General features: G+C 49.2%; 1 protein-coding gene, 1 long non-coding RNA gene and 3 other non-coding genes across 5 annotated transcripts in view; 3 read left to right on the forward strand and 2 right to left on the reverse strand.

The window, feature by feature from the left end:
- LOC148669316 (uncharacterized) overlaps positions 1–23,120 on the reverse strand; it is a 209,257-nt gene that overhangs the window by 38,875 nt on the left and 147,262 nt on the right. The gene's annotated exons all lie outside the window — the stretch shown is intronic.
- trnae-uuc (transfer RNA glutamic acid (anticodon UUC)) lies at positions 4,777–4,848 on the forward strand. Its single transcript has one exon. It is a non-coding gene; the product is annotated as a tRNA-Glu (tRNA).
- Positions 6,799–6,871, forward strand: trnav-aac (transfer RNA valine (anticodon AAC)). The gene has a single exon. It is a non-coding gene; the product is annotated as a tRNA-Val (tRNA).
- On the reverse strand, positions 10,010–11,867 carry LOC148669321 (zona pellucida sperm-binding protein 3-like). The gene is made up of 7 exons (XM_088632947.1): positions 11,356–11,867; positions 11,139–11,254; positions 10,968–11,074; positions 10,710–10,884; positions 10,515–10,632; positions 10,229–10,329; positions 10,010–10,151 (listed from the first exon to the last, which is right to left on the reverse strand). Exons 1-7 carry the CDS (start codon positions 11,497–11,499, stop codon positions 10,010–10,012), a joined length of 903 nt encoding a protein of 300 aa, XP_088489073.1. The 5' UTR covers positions 11,500–11,867.
- Positions 22,816–22,888, forward strand: trnag-acc (transfer RNA glycine (anticodon ACC)). Its single transcript has one exon. It is a non-coding gene; the product is annotated as a tRNA-Gly (tRNA).

The raw sequence follows: 23,120 nt of genomic DNA on the forward strand, positions 1-23,120 counted from the left end.
ATTTACTGATGTGCATTAATTAAATCTTGTCAGTCAGGTCTTTTTTTCTCTATTTGAATTGTCGTTTACACATGCACGACTTTAAAAGCTAGCAAGACAGGTTTCGATTCACATTAGCTGGCGAGCCTTGTTAACAATAAAATGAATAATAATGTAACATGCCACTGTTTGTTCATGAACAAAGTTATACTGAGATTTCCTTAGATACGCGATTAAAAAATAAACGTTTCATATGTTGCTGTTGTGAATGCCTGTGGAGTGTATCTTATTAAGCTCTAAATTGCATTTTGAGCGCGGTTTTTGACTTTTTTTAAATTGCATTTTGGGCGCGGACAGCACATACAATGGTTAATGAACTGTGCCAAGAAATTTAAAATAGTATTCTTTAGGTGTGAGGGTAGGAGTGGACCGCAGCAGGCATAATCAGCAAACCAGGAAAACAAAGAACAGGACAGGTGAGATGTGTATCCAGAAAGCGAGTGATCAGAAAAAGGAAATGGTGTTACGCTCAGGTTTTCGACCCAATTGTTTTAACTTGCTAATGCATCAGACACATTTCCTGGCGTATTGTGTTTTAAATAAAATAGCAGTGTCTTTCCCTGGCATTAGCTCATCGGTATGGTGTAAGTTTTATCTGTACCATACCATACAGTATATAGGTACAGAATTCAAGCTGCACCACTGTATCGCTTTGGTAAGGGGACGGACAATGACTAAAATCACGAAGACTCTCTCACACCAAATAATGAAGATGAAAAGAAACGGGAAGTCAACACGGGACATTGTACAGCAGTTGGCTTCGATGGACATCTTCGTTTCTGAAAGCACAGTGAGACGGCATTATAAAGGGGAGAGGAGGCAAAGAGAATCTAAACCGAGGACGATTCAAAGGTAAATAAATTTCTAAAAATACCTTTCTTGCATGTAAATACAACTACGCACATTATTTTTAAAACTAACTGCTGACCTCTTTTTTTTCAAGTCTTATTGTGCGAGCTATCGACAAACTGACTGATGAAAATGATGAGCTACCGGCGATGCAAGTCCAAAGACGGCTATGGGCTGACCTCGGTGCGACCGTTAGTCCGACATCGATAAGAAGAGTACGCAGACAAGAGGATTTAAAAAAAACAAATTTTGTCAAATATTTTTTTTGAATCCCCGGCGGAACACATTCCATAAGAATCAGCGCTTTACTTCGCGCTTTACAACCCTTACTTCGTGCGACTGGAAAAGAATTTGTGATCGGATCAACGAAATGCTTCGTAGAAGGAGGCGCTCTTTTCCTCTAGTCTAACAGTCTGTCCACAAACAAAACATTCCTGTTAGACAAGAAGAATTGAAAAAAAACAATTTTGTCAATGGAAACAGGTGTGTGTGTCTCTCTCTGCTGGATGTCCCTCTCACTCTCTGCTGAATGAATAATAGCATGACTTAAAATCGATCATGTTGTGATATTTTGAAATATAAAAGTCAATTGATTGTCCATAATATCGCTATTCTATTTTTTCGAAGAAATGTTTGTTAAAAGAAAAGTCCAGCACCAGCTGGATTTGAACACCCAATATGTGAGTTGTTGGTCAGGCACGTAGACCAGTAGGCTACAGGGGAAGTCGCATGAACAGGGAGGCGAAACAGCCCTACACAGCCCTGTCGCAGTACACGAATATAATCATACCGTTATTAAATTCTTTAGATACGCGATTCCATATTATATTCCCTATTAATCAAATTCTAAAAGTATGCTTGTTGACTTCGGTATCTCTTTAGTTAAAGACTTCGATGCTTAAAATGTTTAGGGAGAAATGGAATACTGGTGTGTATTTTTTACTTTAAAGTACCAAGACCAGCCATATACAGTACTGTATGTTTATGTTCCAAAATTAATATCGTTTATGGTCTTCACACGCGTTACAGTATGCTCCTATTCTTTTTATGCTCAGCTACTAAGATTTCCCTTCAGTGGTAAAATTCAATATCTACAACGGGCACAGTAAAGACGTTTACTGTACTGTAAATCTTTCTACGACAGACCAACGGACCACAAGTGCCCCTGTCGGTCAACCAATCACGTACCGCGGTACCCCGCGTCATCTTGCGTCATGGTGTGCGACACCGCAGCCAATTACCTCTGGTACGTGTCTGTACCGCTCACTTTGAATGGCTGCATCTGTATGTATTTGTTGCATGTAGGCCACAATTCTGAATGGCTATGGAGAAATAGGATTCTCTCACAACGGCAGGGACTCCAGTTAAGAATACTGGGCTTGTTTCTGAACTGATTTGTAGTTTTACAGCTGCTGACAGAAGCAGCTTGAGTAAGGTGTAAATAACACAATAAATAAAGAATTCCAGTAACTCAAGGTAACAACCATGCAGATGCAGATGCCAGACGAGCGCCACTGGGAGAGCGGGAGTCTGAGACCCCTGTGAAACCTCTACTTGGGAAAGGGGAGAATTCAGGTTGAGGGCTTTAATAGATGTTTAATAGTGGTTAGAACAAATGTGTAAAGAATGTGGGGTTGTATAATGATGGGATGTGGGCTGGCACATACCCAAGTGTATGACAAAGATGATCCCGTGGTACGGACTGCCCTGCCCCTTGGATACTGATCTAGGGGCATACTACACTGGGAAGGTGTGCCAGGCTGTAATTGCCTCACTAGGGGTAAGTTAGAAGTCACATTGCTCCCATCACCCACAGTCTGAAAGACCAACTAAGGAAATATCAACTGAAGGAACACCGTGGGTAGATGCTCTACCTGCAGTCCTGTGCGGTTTGCGGGCTGGAGCAAACAGAACTGTGAGACTGAGCCCATTTGAGATCATCACGGGCAGCCAAAGAAACTCCCTGGAGGCCAAGTTTGGCTAATGCACTGATGAATTAACTAACTCTCTATTAAAGTATTGTAGGTTTGTTAACTGAAGCAGTGCACAGGGCTCGTGAACAGGTGCCGGACGCTTGGGGACCTCCAGTAGAGGGGAGACACGACCGGATACCTGGCGAGTGGGTGTAGGTGAAGAAGAGATACCCTGCCAGACGTTGCAATCCTGCTGGGAGAGACCATATCAAGTGCCACCAACTACTGATTGTGCCATCTGAGTGACAGGATGAGATCGCTGGATCCGCGCATCGCACTTGCACCGACCCACGGCACCAGAGACTGAGTGAACAGAAAGAAGGATGTTGTTACCGTTTCTGTGTCTGATGCTTCCTAAGACCAACAGTGTGCTTGTTAGGCCTGAGGAGCATTACTGGGGATATGGTATCAATACATTCCAGGTGTTGGCATATCTATTCAGCCAAAAAATTATAATCGGAGTTGGGTCAATATTGCTGTTCCAAGATCCTGACGATAGATCTCCACATGACTGAGGTCTGTGTTTGGGTCCTGGAGTAGGACTTTATGTATTTGTAGGATTAGGGTTGTTTTATATGTATAATTGTAACTATCACTTGTACAAAAACATCAACAAACATCTTGTTGTAACCGTGGAACGCACAATGTCATGGTAATGCATGCCTGTACATCTAAAAAGGAAAGATCTGCCCTGACATTGTATGTGTAAAAATAGGCAGTCCTGACGTATGCCATATTTTATAAGGGGGGAATGAAGTAAGAGATAAGATGTAAAAAGGGTTAACTTAAGTCAGTTCTGCCTGAAAATTAGACTTCTAAGCAACAGGGGTTTATGGCAGGAAAGGGGGTTAACTGATAAGGATTCCAGATGCGAGCAAGGAACCCCCTGGGGGCATAATCTTAAACTGACCATTTGGCCAGGACCTCTTAACTGGCCAAATATCATGACCCCCCCCCCCTTACCATAACATCGAATGACGTCTGAAGCAGCAAGGAAGGACTATATAACCTGAAAGTTTGTATCGGCACATCGAACAATACTTCGGTTTTGTTGTTTCTTGCGGGAAACAAGACTTCGGCTATATTGTTCCTTGCATGCAATAAACTCATCTGTTTTACTTCATCTTGGGATCAAGAACCTTATTCCTTCTGTTACAACAGTACCAAATGCACGTTTCTTCTCTAACCGGAGCCGATCATTTGCAATTGGGATGTGCCGACAGACCAGGACGAGCTCTGTCGGCTCAAAAGCAGCGCAGGACCTGCAAGAACAACAGAAAGATTAGCATCCAGCTGGGGCTTCTTAGTGAGCCCAAGATCTCATCAAGAATCGGCTCCAGCAACAGGGCTGGGCGCATTGTTCCATTCTCCGACCACTCTCGGTGTAAACAAGTCCCTCCTGGTCTCTGCTTGAATTGCACTTTCCTGCGTTTGCTTTGGTGTAACTGGCTTCGCCTGCATGGGCGAATGTGAAGAAGATCCTTAGTAAGTCATTGAAGAAAAAAGAGAAGAGGTCGGAGTGGCCTCTGTCGTTCATCAGCGATCCAGTCAGGCAGTACTCCTCTGTAAAGCGCCGTTCGTTCACATCAATTGGCTTTTTTTTGCCTTCATTCGTGCAAGTAGTAAAAGCAGATGCCCCTAGTCTGCCATGACCCGGATTCGAACTGGGGTTGTTGCGGCCACAACGCAAAGTACTGACCACTATACGATCACGTCGAGTTACTGATACACACAAGACAGGGCGGAAAAGGCTGTGCTCTCTTCTTGTGACATAATTCGGGAAAGTCCTGACGTTGCATTTCAACTGAGCCCCAGTATACATCGACCCTTCGACACTCTGAGTGACAACTCTCTTGCGTGTTCTCATATTTATGTAGTTTGCTTGCATGATGCCGGGAACAACGTGGTTGTTCGCTGCCATATGGTCTAGGGGTTAGGATTCCTGGTTTTCACCCAGGCGGCCCGGGTTCGACCCCCGGTATGGGAACGTGTCAGTTTTGCCTCCTGCTATCCAAAAGATCAGCACTGTGTACGAAGGAGCCGCATTAAAACGTGCGAGAAGAGGGGGCGCTTGTTTCCAGCCGAAACTTCTCACGTGTGAGACGAGCTGATCATCGCTGCAGGAGGTGGGAGGGTTACTCTGGTAGACAGGGCTGACCTTCGGCAATAGGATTTATAGTCTCCAAGATGATATTTGCACTTTCTGGAGAGGCGATTTTCTCCACTTCAGTAGCCCGATTTCGTCGATTGCGTGGAGAGGGCTGTAGAATGTGGCGCCGCCTTTCCTGCTCCGTCCATGACAGGCGTGCTGGTCTCTGGAGAGAGAGCACGGTCCATCAGCGCACTCCAATAAAGGCACTGGAAGCAGCTGAATCGCATTGGCGAAGCTCAGCACTGGGCCGCTGGGCACATCTTATCACCGTTTCCGTAGTGTAGTGGTTATCACGTTCGCCTCACATACGAATGGTCCCTGTTCGAAACCGGGCAGAAACAGACTTCTTTTGTCGCCACGCACAAAAGGGGATTGGGGATTCGCCTAGCGCTGTGATCGAAAAGACCCACTCACCTCTTAGTGTGGCGGGATCTGCACAGTGCATGTCGCAGTCCTGCTTTCACTTCAATGCGCGTCCTGATGTACCCCGGTCTCCCGCGTGACAGGTGGGGACAGGTGACACGTCCTATACTAACGAGGAAGACATCGCTCTCTCTGACCCCCGGCATCATGTCCCGACCCACCGTGCTGGAAGCCGACGCGTGCTGTGATTCCTTTACGGAGCAGAAATGACAACCGAGGAGCCGAGAGATCATTTCAGCATTTCGCGTCTGAACGGAAAACACAAACGACCAACTCGGAATGACTTGCCTTTGACGCTTATCAAAGCGTTCTTTGTGCATCGAACAGACCCACTCACCTCTTAGTGTGGCGGGATCTGCACAGTGCATGTCGCAGCGCTTCCTGCTTTTACTTCAATGTGCTTCCTGATGTCGAGTTGTGTGCCGTTGCGTAGGGTCTGAAAGCGAGAGCAATGAAAAGGTGCACGACGCTGTATAAAGAAAACAGAGAAGTGAAAGGCAGTCCTTTCTCTAAGGAGGTGAAAGAAAAGCTACTCCCCATCTGGGAATCGAACCCAGGGCAACTCAACATTCACTCCTACCCCGAGTGCAGAAAAGACAGCGTCCGCAGCAACAACAGCTCAGGTCTCTGCACAGGAGCTAAGCTGCCCCCATCTCCTCTGCTCTGCGGCTCCTGCGGAGTGGAGTCCTGCCTGCGCCCTGTCTGTGCGTCGTGTCCAAGAGCTCCTGGGAGGAAGAGAGAGCCCTCCCACTCGGGGGCTTTTCCACGGTCTGTGTGAGGAGGGGCGGGTTTGTCCAGTAGCTTATCGAGCGGAAGCCTGGGGTGGCGGAGAGCTGTGATCGTGCAGACCTTGAGGTGTCACCTCTTTGTCTGCTTTCCCGCCCCCCCTCCGCCCAAGCTCTGCTCCAAAGTAGCCCGGCAACCCCTCACACCTGCACGTGTCACAACCTAAGGTGTGGTCATGAGACACCCATGGGGTGTCGTTCTGTTCTTGCTAATTGTTTCCTGCCCGTCGCAGGCAGGAGTCCATGCAAGGAAGATGCGCTGGACAGAGCTCAGAGGGCGCACCTGGGTGGCTTTCCTTCAGAGTGACGTTCCTGCAACACTCTCCCGCTCTTCTTGGTGAGCTCATGCCGCAACCCAGGAAGGCTGGAGCAGGTGGCTGTGTGCTCTATGCACCGCCGAAATAGCTCAGCTGGGAGAGCGCTAGACTGAAGATCTAAAGGTCCCTGGTTCGATCCCGGGTTTCGGCATTTTGTTTCATCGCGCCCTTTGTTCCTCTCTCCAGCGCCCCCTGCCTAAAGTGACGCGTCCCTTTCTCAGCCCGAAACACAAGCGAGACACCAGCAGCGGTCCTCGCAGGTTTCCGTAGTGTAGCGGCTATCACATTCGCCTAACACGCGAAAGGTCCCTGGTTCGAGACCGGGTGGAAACAGCCTCGTTTTGCATGCTCCTGTACTTCACAGAGGTCTTGAGCGACTGGTCATTTGTTCTCAATGTATTTCCGGTGCCTTCGTGCACTCTTGTACCAAACGCAAGTTCCTTCTGTACGCGGAACCGATCATTTGCAATTGGGCTGTGCTGACAGACCAGGACGAGCTCTGTCGGCTCAAAAGCAGCGCAGGACCTGCAAGAACAACAGAAAGATTAGCATCCAGCGGGGGCCTCTTAGTGAGCCCAAGATCTCATCAAGAATCGGCTCCAGCAACAGGGCTGGGCGCATTGTTCCATTCTCCGACCACTCTCGGTGTAAACAAGTTCCTCCTGGTCTCTGTTTGAAATGCACTTTCCTGCGTTTGCTTTGGTGTAACTGGCTTCCCCTGCATGGGCGAATGTGAAGAAGATCCTTAGTAAGTCATTGAAGAAAACCGAGAAGAGGTCAGAGTGGCCTCAGTCGTTCATCAACGATCCAGTCAGGCAGTACTCCTCTGTAAAGCGCCGTTCGTTCACATCGATTGGCTTTTTTTTGCCTTAATTCGTGCAAGTAGTAAAAGCAGACGCCCCTATTCTGCCGTGACCCAGATTGTTGCGGCCACAACACAAAGTACTGACCACTATACGATCACGGCGAGTTACCAAGTTACATGTGACAGGGCGGAAAGGGCTGTGCTCTCTTTGTGTGACATAATTCGGAAAAGTCCTGACGTTGTATTTCAACTGAGCCCCAGTATACATCGACCCTTCGACACTCTGAGTGACAACTCTCTTGCGTGTTTTCTCATATTTATGTAGTTTGCTTGGTGGCGCAGTTGTCGTGCACAAAGAACGCTTTGAAAAGCGTCAAAAGCAAGTCATTCCAAGTTGGTCGTTTGTGTTTTCCGTTCAGACGCGAAATGCTGAAATGATCTCTTGGCTCCTCGGTTGTCATTTCTGCTACATAGAGGAATCACAGCACGCGTGTTAAAAGAAGACTGTGATATTTGGTGTGTCTTGGATTAGACGAGATTAAAGAGTGAGTAGTTTTGTTTTTATATTTCTCTGATGTTATGGGACCAATGAAGAATGTGGCATTCAGACTAATGTGGAGTATTTGTTTCCTTAAGGAAATTGCCACTGCCGTATACTGGGGCATTAGGACCCATATGGACCGCAGGGTGAGCGCTCAGCGACAGAAACCAGACTGTCTCGTGTGTCGGGCTCGGCTGCGAGCAGGACAATGACTTCACTTAAATGTTTAAATGATAAAACCCAAATGAACCAAACCTGTATAAATTAGTGGTGGAAAGGAGTGTTTTTATATAGCAAAAGGTCTCTGATCCTTTGGTAAGAACGATGGGTATATAACCCATTGTCCTCAATATTAGAAATGAATCCTTGAGCACTGCTGTTGTACCAACGGTCCATAAAAGCCTAACATTACCCTTTCTTGCATAAATTGTAGAACATGCCGTCACATTTCAGTTGCACCTCAGTAGCAGTTTGATCTATTATCACCCTACTCCCCACCTCATAACCGTCGCTCTTCTTATTCTGGTCTCCTAACTGTCCCCCAAGCCCATCTACACTGTATGAGTGACAAGGCCTTCTCCTGTTATGCCCCCAAGCTCTGGAACTCTCTCCCCAAGGATACCAGAGTCACCTTCCCTAAACTCCTTCAAATTCAGACTCAACACCTTCTTCTGTAGAAGAGCCTTTACTGAACTGGTTCCATTCTTTACCCCTCTGCTTCTACTTTCCTTAGTACCACCATCCATGGTCTCCTCTGTCTATTGGAACTGTTTTATCCTGTGTATTCTTATTGTAATTATGTCAAGTACTTTGAGAAGCCACCTTTGGAACCATTATATAAAATAGTTTGTCCTAAAACCTTGAAGCTTTAATAGGGCAGTGCAGTAGGGCTAAAAATTGACAGTGTTAGTGGGCCATCATGATTTGTGCAAATTATAGGTAGTCACAAAGGAAGACTAGGATTCACTTGAAATCCATGACACGGGACACTGAAACAGTGGAGAGGCTTTGTGTAGTAAGCGTTCAGTCTCAATCTACACAGTCTGTGCTGCTGGTAGAGGTGGTTGTGAACACCTGTCTTCCCCATCAAGTGCTGGGATCTCCAGTCTCAATCCTAATACTCCTCATGACTGTCCAATACCACTGCTGTGAAACCAACGCCCATAAGACAAGACCTCCAAGATTCTAATTGTACCATTATTCACTGATGTTTGTGCACCAGTATTGTTCCTCTGCTAAGGAAGGGAAGGCCTACTTTACACCAAGCCCCTGTTGACAATTCCTTCCTTGTGTTTATTTTAGACAGTTTGTGCAGCCTAGAATAGGACACCAGATCTCACTCTTACTGGGCACTACAGTAGCAACTCACACTCCATAAGCACTACGCCTCTCAGAAATGGGAGGATTTCCAGTATATTGAACACCTCTGTCTCTCCCCCAGTAAAAAAAAAAGTCACACTGCCCTGCCCAAGGAATAATGCAGCCATCTTCCCCCAGTACAATGCTTTATTACTCCAGCCATTTTCAGTCCTCATTGGCAGCAATACAAGATGCATTCTTGAAAGGGGAACCCCCCCACAAATACTTTCATTGATTAATGGGTCTCACTTCCCTTGAATTCCTCCATCCCATTCAAACCTATAAACCATAAAGAAACAAGGGCAAGCAGAAGGGTCTTTCACAGCTTTATTGAGATGTTGCCATTACAAGGCAAGTGGAGGCAGGAGAGTCACAAGGGCCAGGCTGGAGCCTTCATTCAGGCACCTGGAGAGGAAGAAGGAGAACAATCCAGCTACACTGCAGGACACCCACCCCTACAGGAGCTCCTCCTGCCAGACCCTACCTGTCCACTGGCCAACATCTCCAAAGTCCTCTGCTCCCTCCACATCCTCACTGGTGCTCTCAGCATCTTCACTGGAGCTCTGAGGGTCTCCCTCCTCATCCTCATTCCAGTCAGCTCCCACATCCAGAGGACCCTCTACTGGTGCCACAGCCACCCGACTGCTGGTCACCAGGCTCCTGGTACCTGTGGACAAGCAACACCCAGGATTGAGGGATCTGCTATACCCAGAGACCCACAGTCTACTCATCTACACAGTCCTTTTGTCCAGCACAGGATCATTCCTCAGTTGTCCAAGCATGGTTGTCTCTTGGGCAGAGATGCATCCACAAGGGATAGAGAACCAGACCCATCTTCATTCCGGCTGCCAGCACACCTGGACTCACAGCAGGCACAGACCTCATGGTCACCATACAGCTCCTCCCACCTGGAGGAGAGGAGGACAGGTGAGGCCTCCACCTGGCATGTCCCAGAGCACCCTCAGCAGGCTCCTTGCAGAAGTACCTCTTCGCCTCCCTGTTGTAGGTGCAGGACTTGGTCCCTGGTGTTGCTTTAGCAGGAGCCACAGCCATGACACAGTGCATGTACAGCTCAGTCACTTCATGCTACAAGAGGGAAAGTCACAGCATTAAGGGATCAAGGCCAATAGAGGGACAGAGAAGGACCTTCTGCCATCAGTGAAGGCAAGCTGGCAGCTCTAGGCACTACAGCTGCCACAGTCTGGTTCACATCTAGATCATGGACGTGAAAGCAGACCATGGATCAGTAGAGCAGGAAGGCTGAGCAGCACCTTCCTGGACAGCTTCTTCTGGAAGAGGAAGGCATCAATCGTGAAGCGGAGCACATCCTTCTGCTTGGAGGGGACAAACCTGGACAGGCAGCCATCTGCCTTGCTGTCCACCATGCACCTGGGGACAAGGACAAGGATGAACCCCTGCAGGCTCTCGGGGCTCCTGCACACCTCTCCTCCCAGAAGAGGCCGTACCCCAAGTTGTCGATTACGGGGAAACGGGGCTGAGAGTGCTGGTCTGGTTTCTCTGTTACGTAACACGAGTGGATGTACAGCCTCTGCGCCGCTGTGGCAAAGTAGGCAGTGGCCTGGAAGTACATGGGCTGACCAAGGAAATACTCATCCTTGGGAGAGAGCCGGACCCAGCGGGCTGGAGAGAGAGAGAGAGACGGCATTACACCTGCACACAGCACCCGCAGCAGGCAGGAGGAGCCACTTGCTCAAGGAGCTTACAGTTGGTGGTGAGCAGGACAAAGCTGTGCTTCTTCTTCAGGTCCTTGAAGAAGGTCCTTCTCCTGGCCCACGTGGGGACACAGCCAACCTTGTAGGAGTAGTGGAACCTGCAGGACAGAGGGGATGAGGGGCTTCTGGACACTTTCCCAGCAGCAGCAGAGCCCTGCCTACCTGTTGTAGGAGCACTTGACCGGCACAGAGAAGGGAACGAAGCGATGCACAGGTGCACTGGAGGAGGGCGGGGCATAGCGGAGAGTGTTGGAGTACACCAGGCGGCCCTGGACAACCTGCAGGGTCACAGAGGAAGGGATATTCCCAGGCAAGGCAACCCCGACACTAGCCCTACAGTTCACATCGATACACTGCCTGTAGATGAAGACCCGCTTACCGATTGCTCAGTGCCGCACTCGTGAAGCCCGTAGATGAAGTAGAAGTAACTGCGTGTGGTTCGGCTGACGCTGCAGTTGCCCAGGGTCACCTCCGATGGCCGACAGCTGAAGCCGAACAGGAGCCGACTGACCCTCACATACATCCTGCTGGAGTCGCACCACACAGCCACTGCTCGGGTGCCCCCGATGGCCGGGCGAGCCGGCTGCCGCCCTCGCTGGGGAGGAAACAGGACGCTCTTGATGTAGGCGGGTAAGGGGCAGCTGCCGGCTTCGTCTTCTCCTTGTCGAAGTAGGGCGAGTACGCGTCTCTGGACACGGGAAGGCGGCGAAAGTCGGGAGCCAAGGACTGCGAGTCGTTCTCGCTTGCAGACAGGTCTTCGGAGGGCGCATCTGCCAGGTTCAAGTCCTCCAACTGGGCTGCATCTTCAGGAGCCGGGAGGTCGGCCTGGAGCGCCAATTCCCGAGAGTCCCAGCCAGCCGGCCCAGCGGAGACCAGTGCGGGGAGCCCGGCTCCTGCACACAGGCACAGCACAAAGAGAAACGAGCGCATCGACAAATTAACGTCCCGCTTAATTGCTACAGGAGTAAAATAAGTAAACCACAAAACCGTGTTGAAGCAAGAAAGCATAAAGTGTGAACGCGGTGACTAGGTTTTTATACTGGCAGGACCTGCTACCGCACACCTGGTCACACTACCGCTCAATCAACACAATCAATTACACACAGAGACCCGGATTGTTCTCAGCATCTAATTAGAACCTGCTTCCAGTCTGAGGCGGGACTCCGTGAAGCCGCCTGAACACTTTCCCGTGTGTATCTGACCTCAGCGGAGGAGTTCCACGCAATTTCGACAGAATTAAATCACACACACGTGTAAAATTTGCTCAGATTAATTTATTGTTCAATTAGTTTCTAATTTCCGAGGAAAGTGTGTTAAACTCGCTGTCAGACAGAGTACGGAACATGCGACACGTCCGTCCACACTTTCTTTTATCGAGGGGGCTGTTCTATCAACACGTACCGCAATGAAAATAATTTTACTATTTTTCATGTGTAATTGCATGTCATATTAAAATGTGTAATACAAGCATTTCTTTGCTTCCCAGTAAAGAAATACTGATCAGCTTTTGACATGATCTGATAATAATTTGTCTGATTTTCCAGAGATTGCTTTTGCTTCGCAGCACTGAGAACCTATGGAAGCCCGTTTCCGCCAGGGAGTAAAAAAAACGCACTATGGTATCTCAGAATTGTGACTTAGAATCATAGAATTGCGACCTAAAAACTCAGAATTTTGACTTTATCTCTCACATTTGCGACTTCGAAATAGCCCATATTTCATTGTCTGTCCTTTTGTTATTGTAACGGATTCGGGTTCTAGGGCTTGTGCCCTCGCCGCTCCCACCCTACTTCGTGCCTCAAACCCCGTATTGGCTCAAACCCAGGTCTTGCTGGCTAGAACCCGAATCCGTTACAATAACAAAAGGACAGACAATGAAATATGGGCTATTTCGAAGTTGCAAATGTGAGATATAAAGTCGGAGTTGTGAGTTACTAAGTCGCAATTCTGAGTTACTTAGCCGGAATTCTGCGATACCATAGCGCGTTTTTTTAACTCCCTGGCGGAAACGGGCTTTCATACATTTCAATTAGTCTGATCAGTGCAGGACAAGTTAATGTAGAATCATTACTATGTGTGTCTCTTGTTTGTATATAAATGAATGTCTTTGACAACTTAATGTTAGTTTTTAATTTAGTTTTACGATGTAGGTCATGCGTTAACATATGCACGAGCATACGAAATGTCTCACTCCTGATTCAGCTCATGCTCCATAGGAGAGAAGAGATTCCCCCTGCTTCTCGTACAATCATATCAGAACAGAAGCCCGTGTCGCCCAGCTCTGATTCAAGAGCGACTCGCATCTTCAGCCCTTTTTTAATTCGTGATCCTAATTTTCTTTAGTTATGATCAATATTGAACTTTTTCTAAATAAAACGACAATAATCAAACATGCAGGCAGACTTTTAAAAAGTATTAGGAGCTGACAGGGTGCCCCTTTGGAATAGTTGTCAGAAAATGTGAGAAAAGGAAAGGTACGTAAGCTCTCACACACAGCATTAGAGATTGGCATCTGATGAAAAAAACAACTACCTGTCTCCCCAGCATTTAAAGGTGCTGTTGTTTTGATTTTACATATTGTTAGCATTTTAATGAATTGTTAAAAGATTGATACACAAATCGCTAAATAAGAAAATGTAAAAACCCTAGCTGTAAGCAATTGGCCATTCATATTCCTGAATTTTAAATCCCTGTGTTTTTCTGTATCCGAATGCCTGGTGCAGCTAATTTGAAAGCAGAGTCTACCATTTACTGTATTGCAGAAGCGTATTGTTGCCACCAAGGAAAAAAAAATCCTGAGTTTACAGGAGTAAAGGAGGAAACAAATGCAAACACCGTTTAGAAAAAACACACACGTCTCAGGCCTTAACCATGACAAGAATGGAATTTGAACCTAGATGAGCAGAGCACAATGGATTAGCAATCCAAAAACTCCTGACTCCTGTTTAATTTTCTTTTCGCTTGCTCGATTTGTAGTACGCTCCTCAATCCTTACAACCGATAAACAAAACGGCTTCATGTGCCACAGCATTCTGCTGCAGGTACGGGTTGCACCGTGTATTAGGCGAACCCGAATTAAATATTTCAAATATGTGAAGAATTTCATGAAAAAGATCACAGCCAATGTCAGCAATTCAGAGCCTGTAGGCAGCTTCAACAGAACAAAACGATCTGAAGCCGCAATTCTTTCATAGAGTGTATTGTGACACTCTAACCATGTTGTTGCTATTACTGCTACTTCTGCTGCCGTTGGTTAAAACTCTACTCAGCGGGCAAGTAAAGGTGTACAAGGAATAGACTACTTTGAGCCGTCCAAATTCCATTATGTGAATTTAAGCTTTTTTTTAATTAATAATAGCATTAGTAATACAATGTGTGCTCAGAAATGTTACTTATTAGCTTATGAAGCAACAGTGTTTCGACAATTTGCGGTCTTCAAAAAGTAAACGCTGAAGTTTTTATACTTCCTTGTGAGCAGATCACCTTTGATTTAGAAAAGGAAAACTTACTCCCCTGTTGCTTTCATTGCAATATGTGAATTGAGACCCAAGCGCTAAGAAAGCTGAATAACGCAAAAGACATATTCCCGATTTTAATTTAGATACACATTTTCTAATGCAGCTTTCATTACAAGACAGTCTATTTCTCGAAAGCGTGTTATGTAAAAAAGAGAAAAACGAAAATATATGCGACCCACTATGCCTTCCTCCAAATCTTTTTCTAGATCTCTTCGTCTTACCTTCTCTTCCTCCCTGGGCCACTTGCCCGCTTCTCTCACCAAACCAGCATTCCGTCTCTTTACAGCTATCTGTTCCAAGACCAGGCTTTCTAACCACCTTCTATTCCTTTACAGATGTCGTCGACATAATATCATCCCTAAAGGATTTCGCCTTAAATTTAATACCTTTTCTTTTGACTCTGATACCACCCAGAGTAACACTCAGAGACTTCTAAAACAATTTTCTAGGAAACTAATGCTCTCTACCATTTTCTCCCTCAAAAAACAGATTATCCTTTCCGACAACAACATCAAAGAGGCTAAGGAATTTCTACGGCTGACAGCTCCACATCATCTTCCCTTCATAACTAACTTCATTAGATCTCTCAACTCTAAACTCTACCAGTTTCTCACTACAGAGAAGGACAAAAAACTCAGTCATCTTCTACAGAAGAAAACTATCAACACCCCGAACACCCTCACCAACCCTAACCTTGTTGTCACCATACCTTCTGACCTTTCCCTTTCACAGGATGAGCGATCCCTCCTCAGCAAAGGGCTCAGTTTTGTACCAGTTCCCAGGAAACTGGACATCACCCAGACCAATGTCGACCTTAACCGCTTTTACCGCAGGATCCGTCTCAGAGCACATTTTGCAGACAATTTCTCTTCACAGGCAGCTGATAACAACCCGGTTATTGATGTCATTAACAACATTAATCCCAAACAGAGCTGTTGGACTCCCTCCTCTGGCCGTTTTCCACCAGTTGATTATTTCATCAACCAATGTACTAATCAAGCTCCCAAGGCACTCCCTATACCCAGTAAACATAGGTCTAACCTCACCCAAGGAGAAAATCAGGCGCTCCAGTCTCTCCGCAACAGGGATGATATTGTCATCAAACCAGCGGACAAAGGAGGTGCTGTTGTGGTGTGGCGTAAGGACCTATATATCTTTGAAGCCTCTAGACAACTAACTGACACTTCTGCCTACCTCCCTCTCCAACAGGACCCTACCACTGACTACCAAAAGGAAGTGGTATCCACCATTTCCCTTTTTATCAGCAGTAACGAGCTCCCCCAGGAGGCGAACCGGCTCATCATGGAACATCCACAGGTATCTCAATTTTACCTCCTCCCCAAAATCCACAAACCGGACACCCCTGGACGCCCCATCGTATCAACATGTAACTGTCCAACTACTTACATCTCAGCCTTTCTCGACAGCCTCGTGAGACCGCTGGTTGAAGATCTTCCCTCATACATCAAAGACACCAACCACGCGCTCCAACTTTTTAATGATTTCCAATTTCAGGGTACCGAATGCTACATTTTTACCATGGACATCACATCTCTGTACACCGTCATTCCCCATAATGACGGCCTTACAGCCCTCAAGCACACGCTGGAAAAACGCACAGTGCTTGATCCACCCACCCACACCCTGGTACGCCGTGCAGAATTGGTCCTCACACTGAACGCATTCTCTTTCAATAATCTTTTTTACCAACAGGTCAGTGGAGTTGCCATGGGCACCAGGATGGGACCCAGCTATGCCAACATTTTTGTCAGCTGGGTAGAAGAACGCTTCTTCGCTTCCTACACTGGCTATGTCCCTGACCTCTACAAGCGATATATTGATGACTGCGTCGGTGCCGCCACATGCTCCAACGATCAGCTTGAGTTCTTCCTGCACCATTTCACCAACTTCCACCCGTCCCTCAAATATACGGTTAACATATCTTCCACCACTCTTCCGTTTCTAGACATCCACTTGTCTATCAACTACCCCCGACTGTCCACTTCAGTTTATTACAAACCCACGGATTCACACAGCTACCTCCTGTACAGCTAATTTCACCCCAACCACACTAAAAACTCTCTTCCTTTTTCACAATTCCTTAGGTTACGACGATTATGCAGCGACGACATCGACTTCGAGAACCAAGCCCTCGAAATGTACTCATTTTTCATCAACAGAGGATACCCCAGCAGTGTGATTGACAAGGCCCTTGCCCGAGCCAAAAACACCCCCCGGACCATCAACCCGATCAGGAACTCCCGCCGTAAAAACTGCATTCCTTTGGTGCTTCCTTACCACCCTAACACACTTCCTATCCCCAGGACCATTAACCAGAACTTTTCCATCGTACAGGATGATCCCTCCATTGGGGCCCTCTTTTCTGATCGCCCTATCATCTCATATCGCCGACCACCTAATCTGCGTAACCTCCTTGTTCACAGCTCCCTTGACCGCCCTCAACAACCATCCACACCAGGCACTTTCCCTTGCAACAGAGCTCGCTGTATCACCTGCAAATACACAGCCACCACCACACTCATTCAAGGCCCCTCAGGACAATTTCCGGATCACCCAGACAGCATCTTGTACCTCCAGCAACCTTATTTACTGTATCTCTTGCAGTAAATGCCCAGCCATCTACATTGGAGAAACAGGAAGGAGACTCGAAGACCGCTTCAGAGAACACGTCAGGGCTGTGAAGATTAAAGATCTCTCCAAGCCCATTGTTTCTCATTTCACCTCTGACGGCCACAACCACTCTAATCTCTCTGTATGTGTTCTCAAAGACAGTTTGCAGAAACTCATACATCAGAAAGACCACCGAAACTAAAATTATTCTGCAGCTAGGATCACACATTCTCCCTTCCCTTAACGACAGACTACTGTTCTTTTAAATTTTCTCCATTCATTGGAAGTTTCATTTCACACCTCTCTGCACCCAATCTGACTTCACACCTCTTGATTGGCCTCTCTTTCTGTCCCCTGCTCCCACCTCTCACTCCTCCTCCCTCTCAACCTTTGTTCTCCCGCTACTTTACCTTTGCCTACTGCCCTGTCTCTCTCACACCTGAAGAAGGCTCCACGGCCGAAACGTTGTGTTCTCTTTCTTCTTTTTTTCAGCATGGAATAAACCTATTACTTGACACTGATTTATGCAGAGAGTAGCGGGGGTGGGATGTCAGGGCCATACAACACTTCTTTACTTAGAGAGTGGCAGGCGTGCAATGTCAGGGCCTGACAACACTGCTTAACGCAGAGAGTGGAGGGGTGGGTCTCAGGGCCATATGACAGTGCTTAACGCAGTGAGTGGCGAGGCTGGGATGTCAGGGCTATACGACAGTGCTTTACGCAGAGTGGAGGGGGCGGGATGTCAGGGCCTGACAACACTGCTTAACGCAAAGAGTGGAGGGGGTGGGATGTCAGGGCCTGACAACACTGCTTAACGCAGAGAGTGGAGGGGTGGGTGTCATGGCCATAAGACACTGCTTTATGCAGATAGTGGAGGGGTGATTGTCAGAGCCATAAGACACTTCTTTACGCACAGAGTGGCAGGGTGGGATGTCAGGGCCTGACGATACTGCTATACGCAGAGAGTGGAAGGGGTTGGATGTCAGGGCCATACGACAGTGCTTTACGCAGAGAGTGGCGGGGGTGGGATGTCAGGGCCTGATGAGACTTCTTTATGCAGAGTGGAAGGGTGGGTGTCAGGGCCATACGACAGGGGTTAACGCAGAGAGTGGAGGGGGTGGGATGTCAGGGCCTGACGATACTGCTTTACACAGAGAGTGGCAGGGTTGGGATGTCAGGGCCTGACGATACTGCTTATCGTAGAGAGTGGCGGGGGTTAGATGTTAGGGCCATATGACACTTCTTTACGCAGACAGTGGCGAGTGTGGGATGTCAGGGAATGACGATACTGCTTTACGCAGAGAGTGGCAGGGGTGGGATGTCAGGGCATGAAGAGACTTCTTTATGCAGAGTGGAAGGGTGGGTGTCAGGGCCATACGACAGGGGTTAACGCAGAGAGTGGAGGGGGTGGGATGTCAGGGCCTGACGATACTGCTTTACACAGAGAGTGGCAGGGTTGGGATGTCAGGGCCTGACGATACTGCTTTATGCAGAGAGTGGAGGGGTGGGTGTCAGGGCCATAAGACAGTGCTTAACGCAGTGAGCGGCGTGGCTGGGATGTCAGGGCCATACGACCGTGCTTAACGCAGAGAGTGGAGGGGTGAGTGTCAGGGCCATATGACAGTGCTTTACGCAGAGAGTGTCGGGGGTGGGATGTCAGGGCCTGACGATACTGCTTTACGCAGAGATTGGCGGGGGTGGGATGTCAGTGCATGAAGACACTGGTTTATGCAGAGAGTGGAGGGGTGGGATGTCAGGGCATAAATACACTGCTTCATGCAGAGACTGGAGGGGTGGGTGTCAGGGCCTGACAACACTGCTTAACGCAGAGAGTGGAGGGGTGAGTGTCAGGGCCATATGACAGTGCTTTAGGCAGAGAGTGGCGTGGGTGGGATGTCATAGCCTGACCATACAACTTTACGCAGATAGTGGCGGGGGTGGGATGTCAGGGCTTGACGACACTGCTTTATGCAGAGAGTGGAGGGGTGGGTGTCAGGGCCATACGACAATTCCTTACGCAGAGAGTGGCGGGGTTGGGATGTCAGAGCCTGAGAGCACTGCTTAATGCAGAGAGTGGAGGGGTGAGTGTCAGGGCCTGACGATACTGCTTTATGCAGATAGTGGCGGGGGTGGGATGTCAGGGCTTGACGACACTGCTTTTCGCAGAGAGTGGAGGGGTGGGTGTCAGGGCCATACGACAGTGCTTAACGCAGTGAGCGGCGAGGCTGGGATGTCAGGGCCATACGACAGTGTTAACGCAGAGAGTGGAGGGGTGAGTGTCAGGGCCATGTGACAGTGCTTTAGGCAGAGAGTAGCGTGGGTGGGATGTCAGGGCCTGACCATACTGCTTTACGCAGAGAGTGGCAGGGGTGGGATGTCAGGGCCTGACGAGACTGCTTAATGCAAAGAGTGGAGGGGTGGGTGTCAGGACCATACGACAGTGCATTATGCAGATAGTGGAGGGTGTCGGATGTCAGGGTTTGACAACACTGCTTTATGCAGAGTGTGCAGGGGTGGGTGTCAGGGCTATACGACAGGGGTTAACGCAGAGAGTGGTGGGGGTGGGAAGTCAGGGTCTGACGATACTGCTTTAAGCGGAGAGTGGCGGGGGTGGGATGTCAGGGCATGAAGACACTGGTTTATGCAGAGAATGGAGGGGTGGGTATCAGGGCCATACGACACTTCTTTTCGCAGAGAGTGGCAGGGGTGGGATGTCAGGGCCTGACGATACTGCTTTACACAGATAGTGGCGGGGGTGGGATGTCAGGGCTTGAGGACACTGCTTTATGCAGAGAGTGGAGGGGTGGGTGTCAGGGCCATGCGACACATCTTTACGCAGAGAGTGGCAGGGTTGGGATGTCAGAGCCTGACAGCACTGCTTAATGCAGAAAGTGGAGGGGTTGGTATCAGGGCCATATGACACTTCTTTACGCAGAGAGTGGAGGGGGTGGGTGTCAGGTCCATACGACAGTGCTTAATGCAGTGAGCGGCGAGGCTGGGATTTCAGGGCCTGACCATACTGCTTTAGGCAGAGAGTGACGGGGGTGGGATGTCAGGGCCATACGAAAGTGCTTAACGCAGATAGTGGAGGGTGTGGGATGTCAAGGCTTAACAACACTGCTTTATGCAGAGAGTGGAGGGGTGGGTGTCAGGGCCATACGACACTTCTTTACGTGGAGAGTGGCGGGGGTGGGTGTCAGGGCATGAAGACACTGCTTCCTGTAGAGAGTGGAGGGGTGGGTGTCAGGGCCATACGACAGTGCTTAACGCAGTGAGCGACGAGGCTGGGATGTCAGGGCCTGACCATACTGCTTTACGCAGAGAGTGACGGGGGTGGGATGTCAGGGCCATACGAAAGTGCTTAACGCAGAAAGTGGAGGGTGTGGGATGTCAGGGCTTAACAACACTGCTTTATGCAGAGAGTGGAGGGGTGAGTGTCAGGGCCATACGACAGTGCTTAACGCAGTGAGCGGCGAGGCTGGGATGTCAGGGCCATACGACAGTGCTTTACGCAGATAGTGGAGGGAGTGGGATGTCAGGGCCTGACAACACTGCTTAATGCAGAGAGTGGAGGGGTGAGTGTCAGGGCCATATGACAGTGCTTTAGGCAGAGAGTGGCGTGGGTGGGATGTCAGGGCCTGACCATACTGCTTTACGCAGAGAGTGGCGGGGGTTGGATGTCAGGGCCTGACCAGACTGCTTAATGCAGAGAGTGGAGGGGTGGGTGTCAGGGCTATACGACACTTATTTATTCAGAGAGTGGCAGGGTTGGGATGTCAGAGCCTGACAGCACTGCTTAACACAGAGTGTGGAGGGGTGGGTATCAGGGCAATACGACACTTATTTACGCAGAGAGTGACAGGGCCATACGACAGTGCTTTATTCAGAAAGTGGTGGGGGTGGATTTTCAGGGCCAGATGAGACTGCTTTATGCAGAGTGCGGAGGGGTGGGTGTCAGGGCCATACGACACTTCTTTACGTAGAGAGTGGCGGGGGTGGGATGTTAGGGCCTGACGATATTGCTTTACGCAGATAGTGGCAGGGGTGTGATGTCAGGGCCATTCGACACTGCTTTACACAGTGAGTGGCGGGGTTGGGATGTCAGGGCCATATGACACTGTTTTACACAGAGAGTGGAGGGGTGGGTTTCAGGGCTATACGACAGTGCTTTACGCAGGGAGTGGCAGGGGTGGGATGTCAGGGCCTGACGATACTGCTTTACGCAGAGAGTGGTGGGGGTGTGATGTCAGGGCCATATGACACTGTTTTACACAGAGAGTGGACGGGTGGGTGTCAGGTCCATACGACACTTCTTTACGCAGAGAGTTGCGGGATTGGGATGTCAGGGCCTGAAGATACTACTTTACGCAGTTAGTGGTGGGGGTGGGATATCAGGGCCATACGACACTTCTTTACGTAGAGAGTGGCGGGGGTGGGATGTCGGGGCTTGATGACACTGCTTTATTCAATGAGTGGAGGGGTGGGTGTCAGGGCTATACGACAGTGCTTTCCGTAGTGAGTGGTGGGGGTGTGATGTCAGGGCCATACGACACTGCTTTACACAGTGAGTGGCGGGGTTGGGATGTCAGGGATGACAACCGAGGAGCCGAGAGATCATTTCAGCATTTCGCGACCAACTCGGAATGACTTGCCTTTGACGCTTTTCAAAGCGTTCTTTGTGCACGACGACTGCGCCACCTAGCAGATACAAATGGGTTGTAGAACTTTGAACTAGCAAATGGAAGAGGGCTAAGCCCCCTCTCTTTTAGCCCAGGTTCGATCTGTCTCCCAGAATCACCAGGGCGCACCCACACACACACACCCGTGCCGTTGAAGTACTCTGCTTCATTTCTAAGGGCAACTCAACATTCACTCCTACCCCGAGTGCAGAAAAGACAGCGTCCGCAACAACAACAGCTCAGGTCTCTGCACAGGAGCTAAGCTGCCCCCATCTCCTCTGCTCTGCGGCTCCTGCGGAGTGGAGTCCTGCCTGGAGCCGTGTTTGCAGGCGGCAGTTCGCTGCGCCCTGTCTGTGCGTCGTGTCCAAGAGCTCCTGGGAGGAAGAGAGAGCCCTCCCACTCGGGGGCTTTTCCACGGTCTGTGTGAGGAGGGGCGGGTGTGTCCAGTAGCTTATCAAGCGGAAGCCTGGGGAGGCGGAGAGCTGTGATCGTGCAGACCTTGAGGTGTCACCTCTTTGTCTGCTTTCCCGCCCCCCCTCCGCCCAAGCTCTGCTCCAAAGTAGCCCGGCAACCCCTCACACCTGCACGTGTCACAACCTAAGGTGTGGTCATGAGACACCCATGGGGTGTCGTTCTGTTCTTGCTAATTGTTTCCTGCCCGTCGCAGGCAGGAGTCCATGCGAGGAAGATGCGCTGGACAGAGCTCAGAGGGCGCACCTGGGTGGCTTTCCTTCAGAGTGACGTTCCTGCAACACTCTCCCGCTACTCTTGGTGCGCTCATGCCGCAACACAGGAAGGCTGGAGCAGGTGGCTGTGGGCTCTGCGCACCACCAAAATAGCTCAGTTGGGAGAGCGTTAGACTGAAGATCTAAAGGTCCCTGGTTTGATCCCGGGTTTTGGTATTTTGTTTCATCGCGCCCTTTGTTCCTCTCTCCAGCGCACCCTGCCTAAAGTGACGCGTCCCTTTCTCAGCCCGAAACGCAAGCAAGACACCAGCAGCGGTCCCTGCAGGTTTCCGTAGTGTAGCGGCTATCACGTTCGCCTACCACGCGAAAGGTCCCCGGTTCGAGACCGGGTGGAAGCAGCCTCGTTTTGCACGCTCCTGTACTTCACAGAGGTCTTGAACGACCGGTCATTTGTTCCCAATGTATTTCCGGTGCCTTCGTGCACTCTTGTACCAAACGCACGTTCCTTCTGTACATGGAGCCGATGATTTGCAATTGGGCTATGCCGACAGACCAGGACGAGCTCTGTCGGCTCAAAAGCAGCGCAGGACCTGCAAGAACAACAGAAAGATTAGCATCCAGCGGGGGCCT

The sequence above is a fragment of the Lepisosteus platostomus genome, chromosome 5 (genome assembly GCF_059453375.1).
Source record: "Lepisosteus platostomus isolate fLepPlt1 chromosome 5, fLepPlt1.hap1, whole genome shotgun sequence".
Lineage (NCBI taxonomy): Eukaryota > Metazoa > Chordata > Actinopteri > Semionotiformes > Lepisosteidae > Lepisosteus > Lepisosteus platostomus.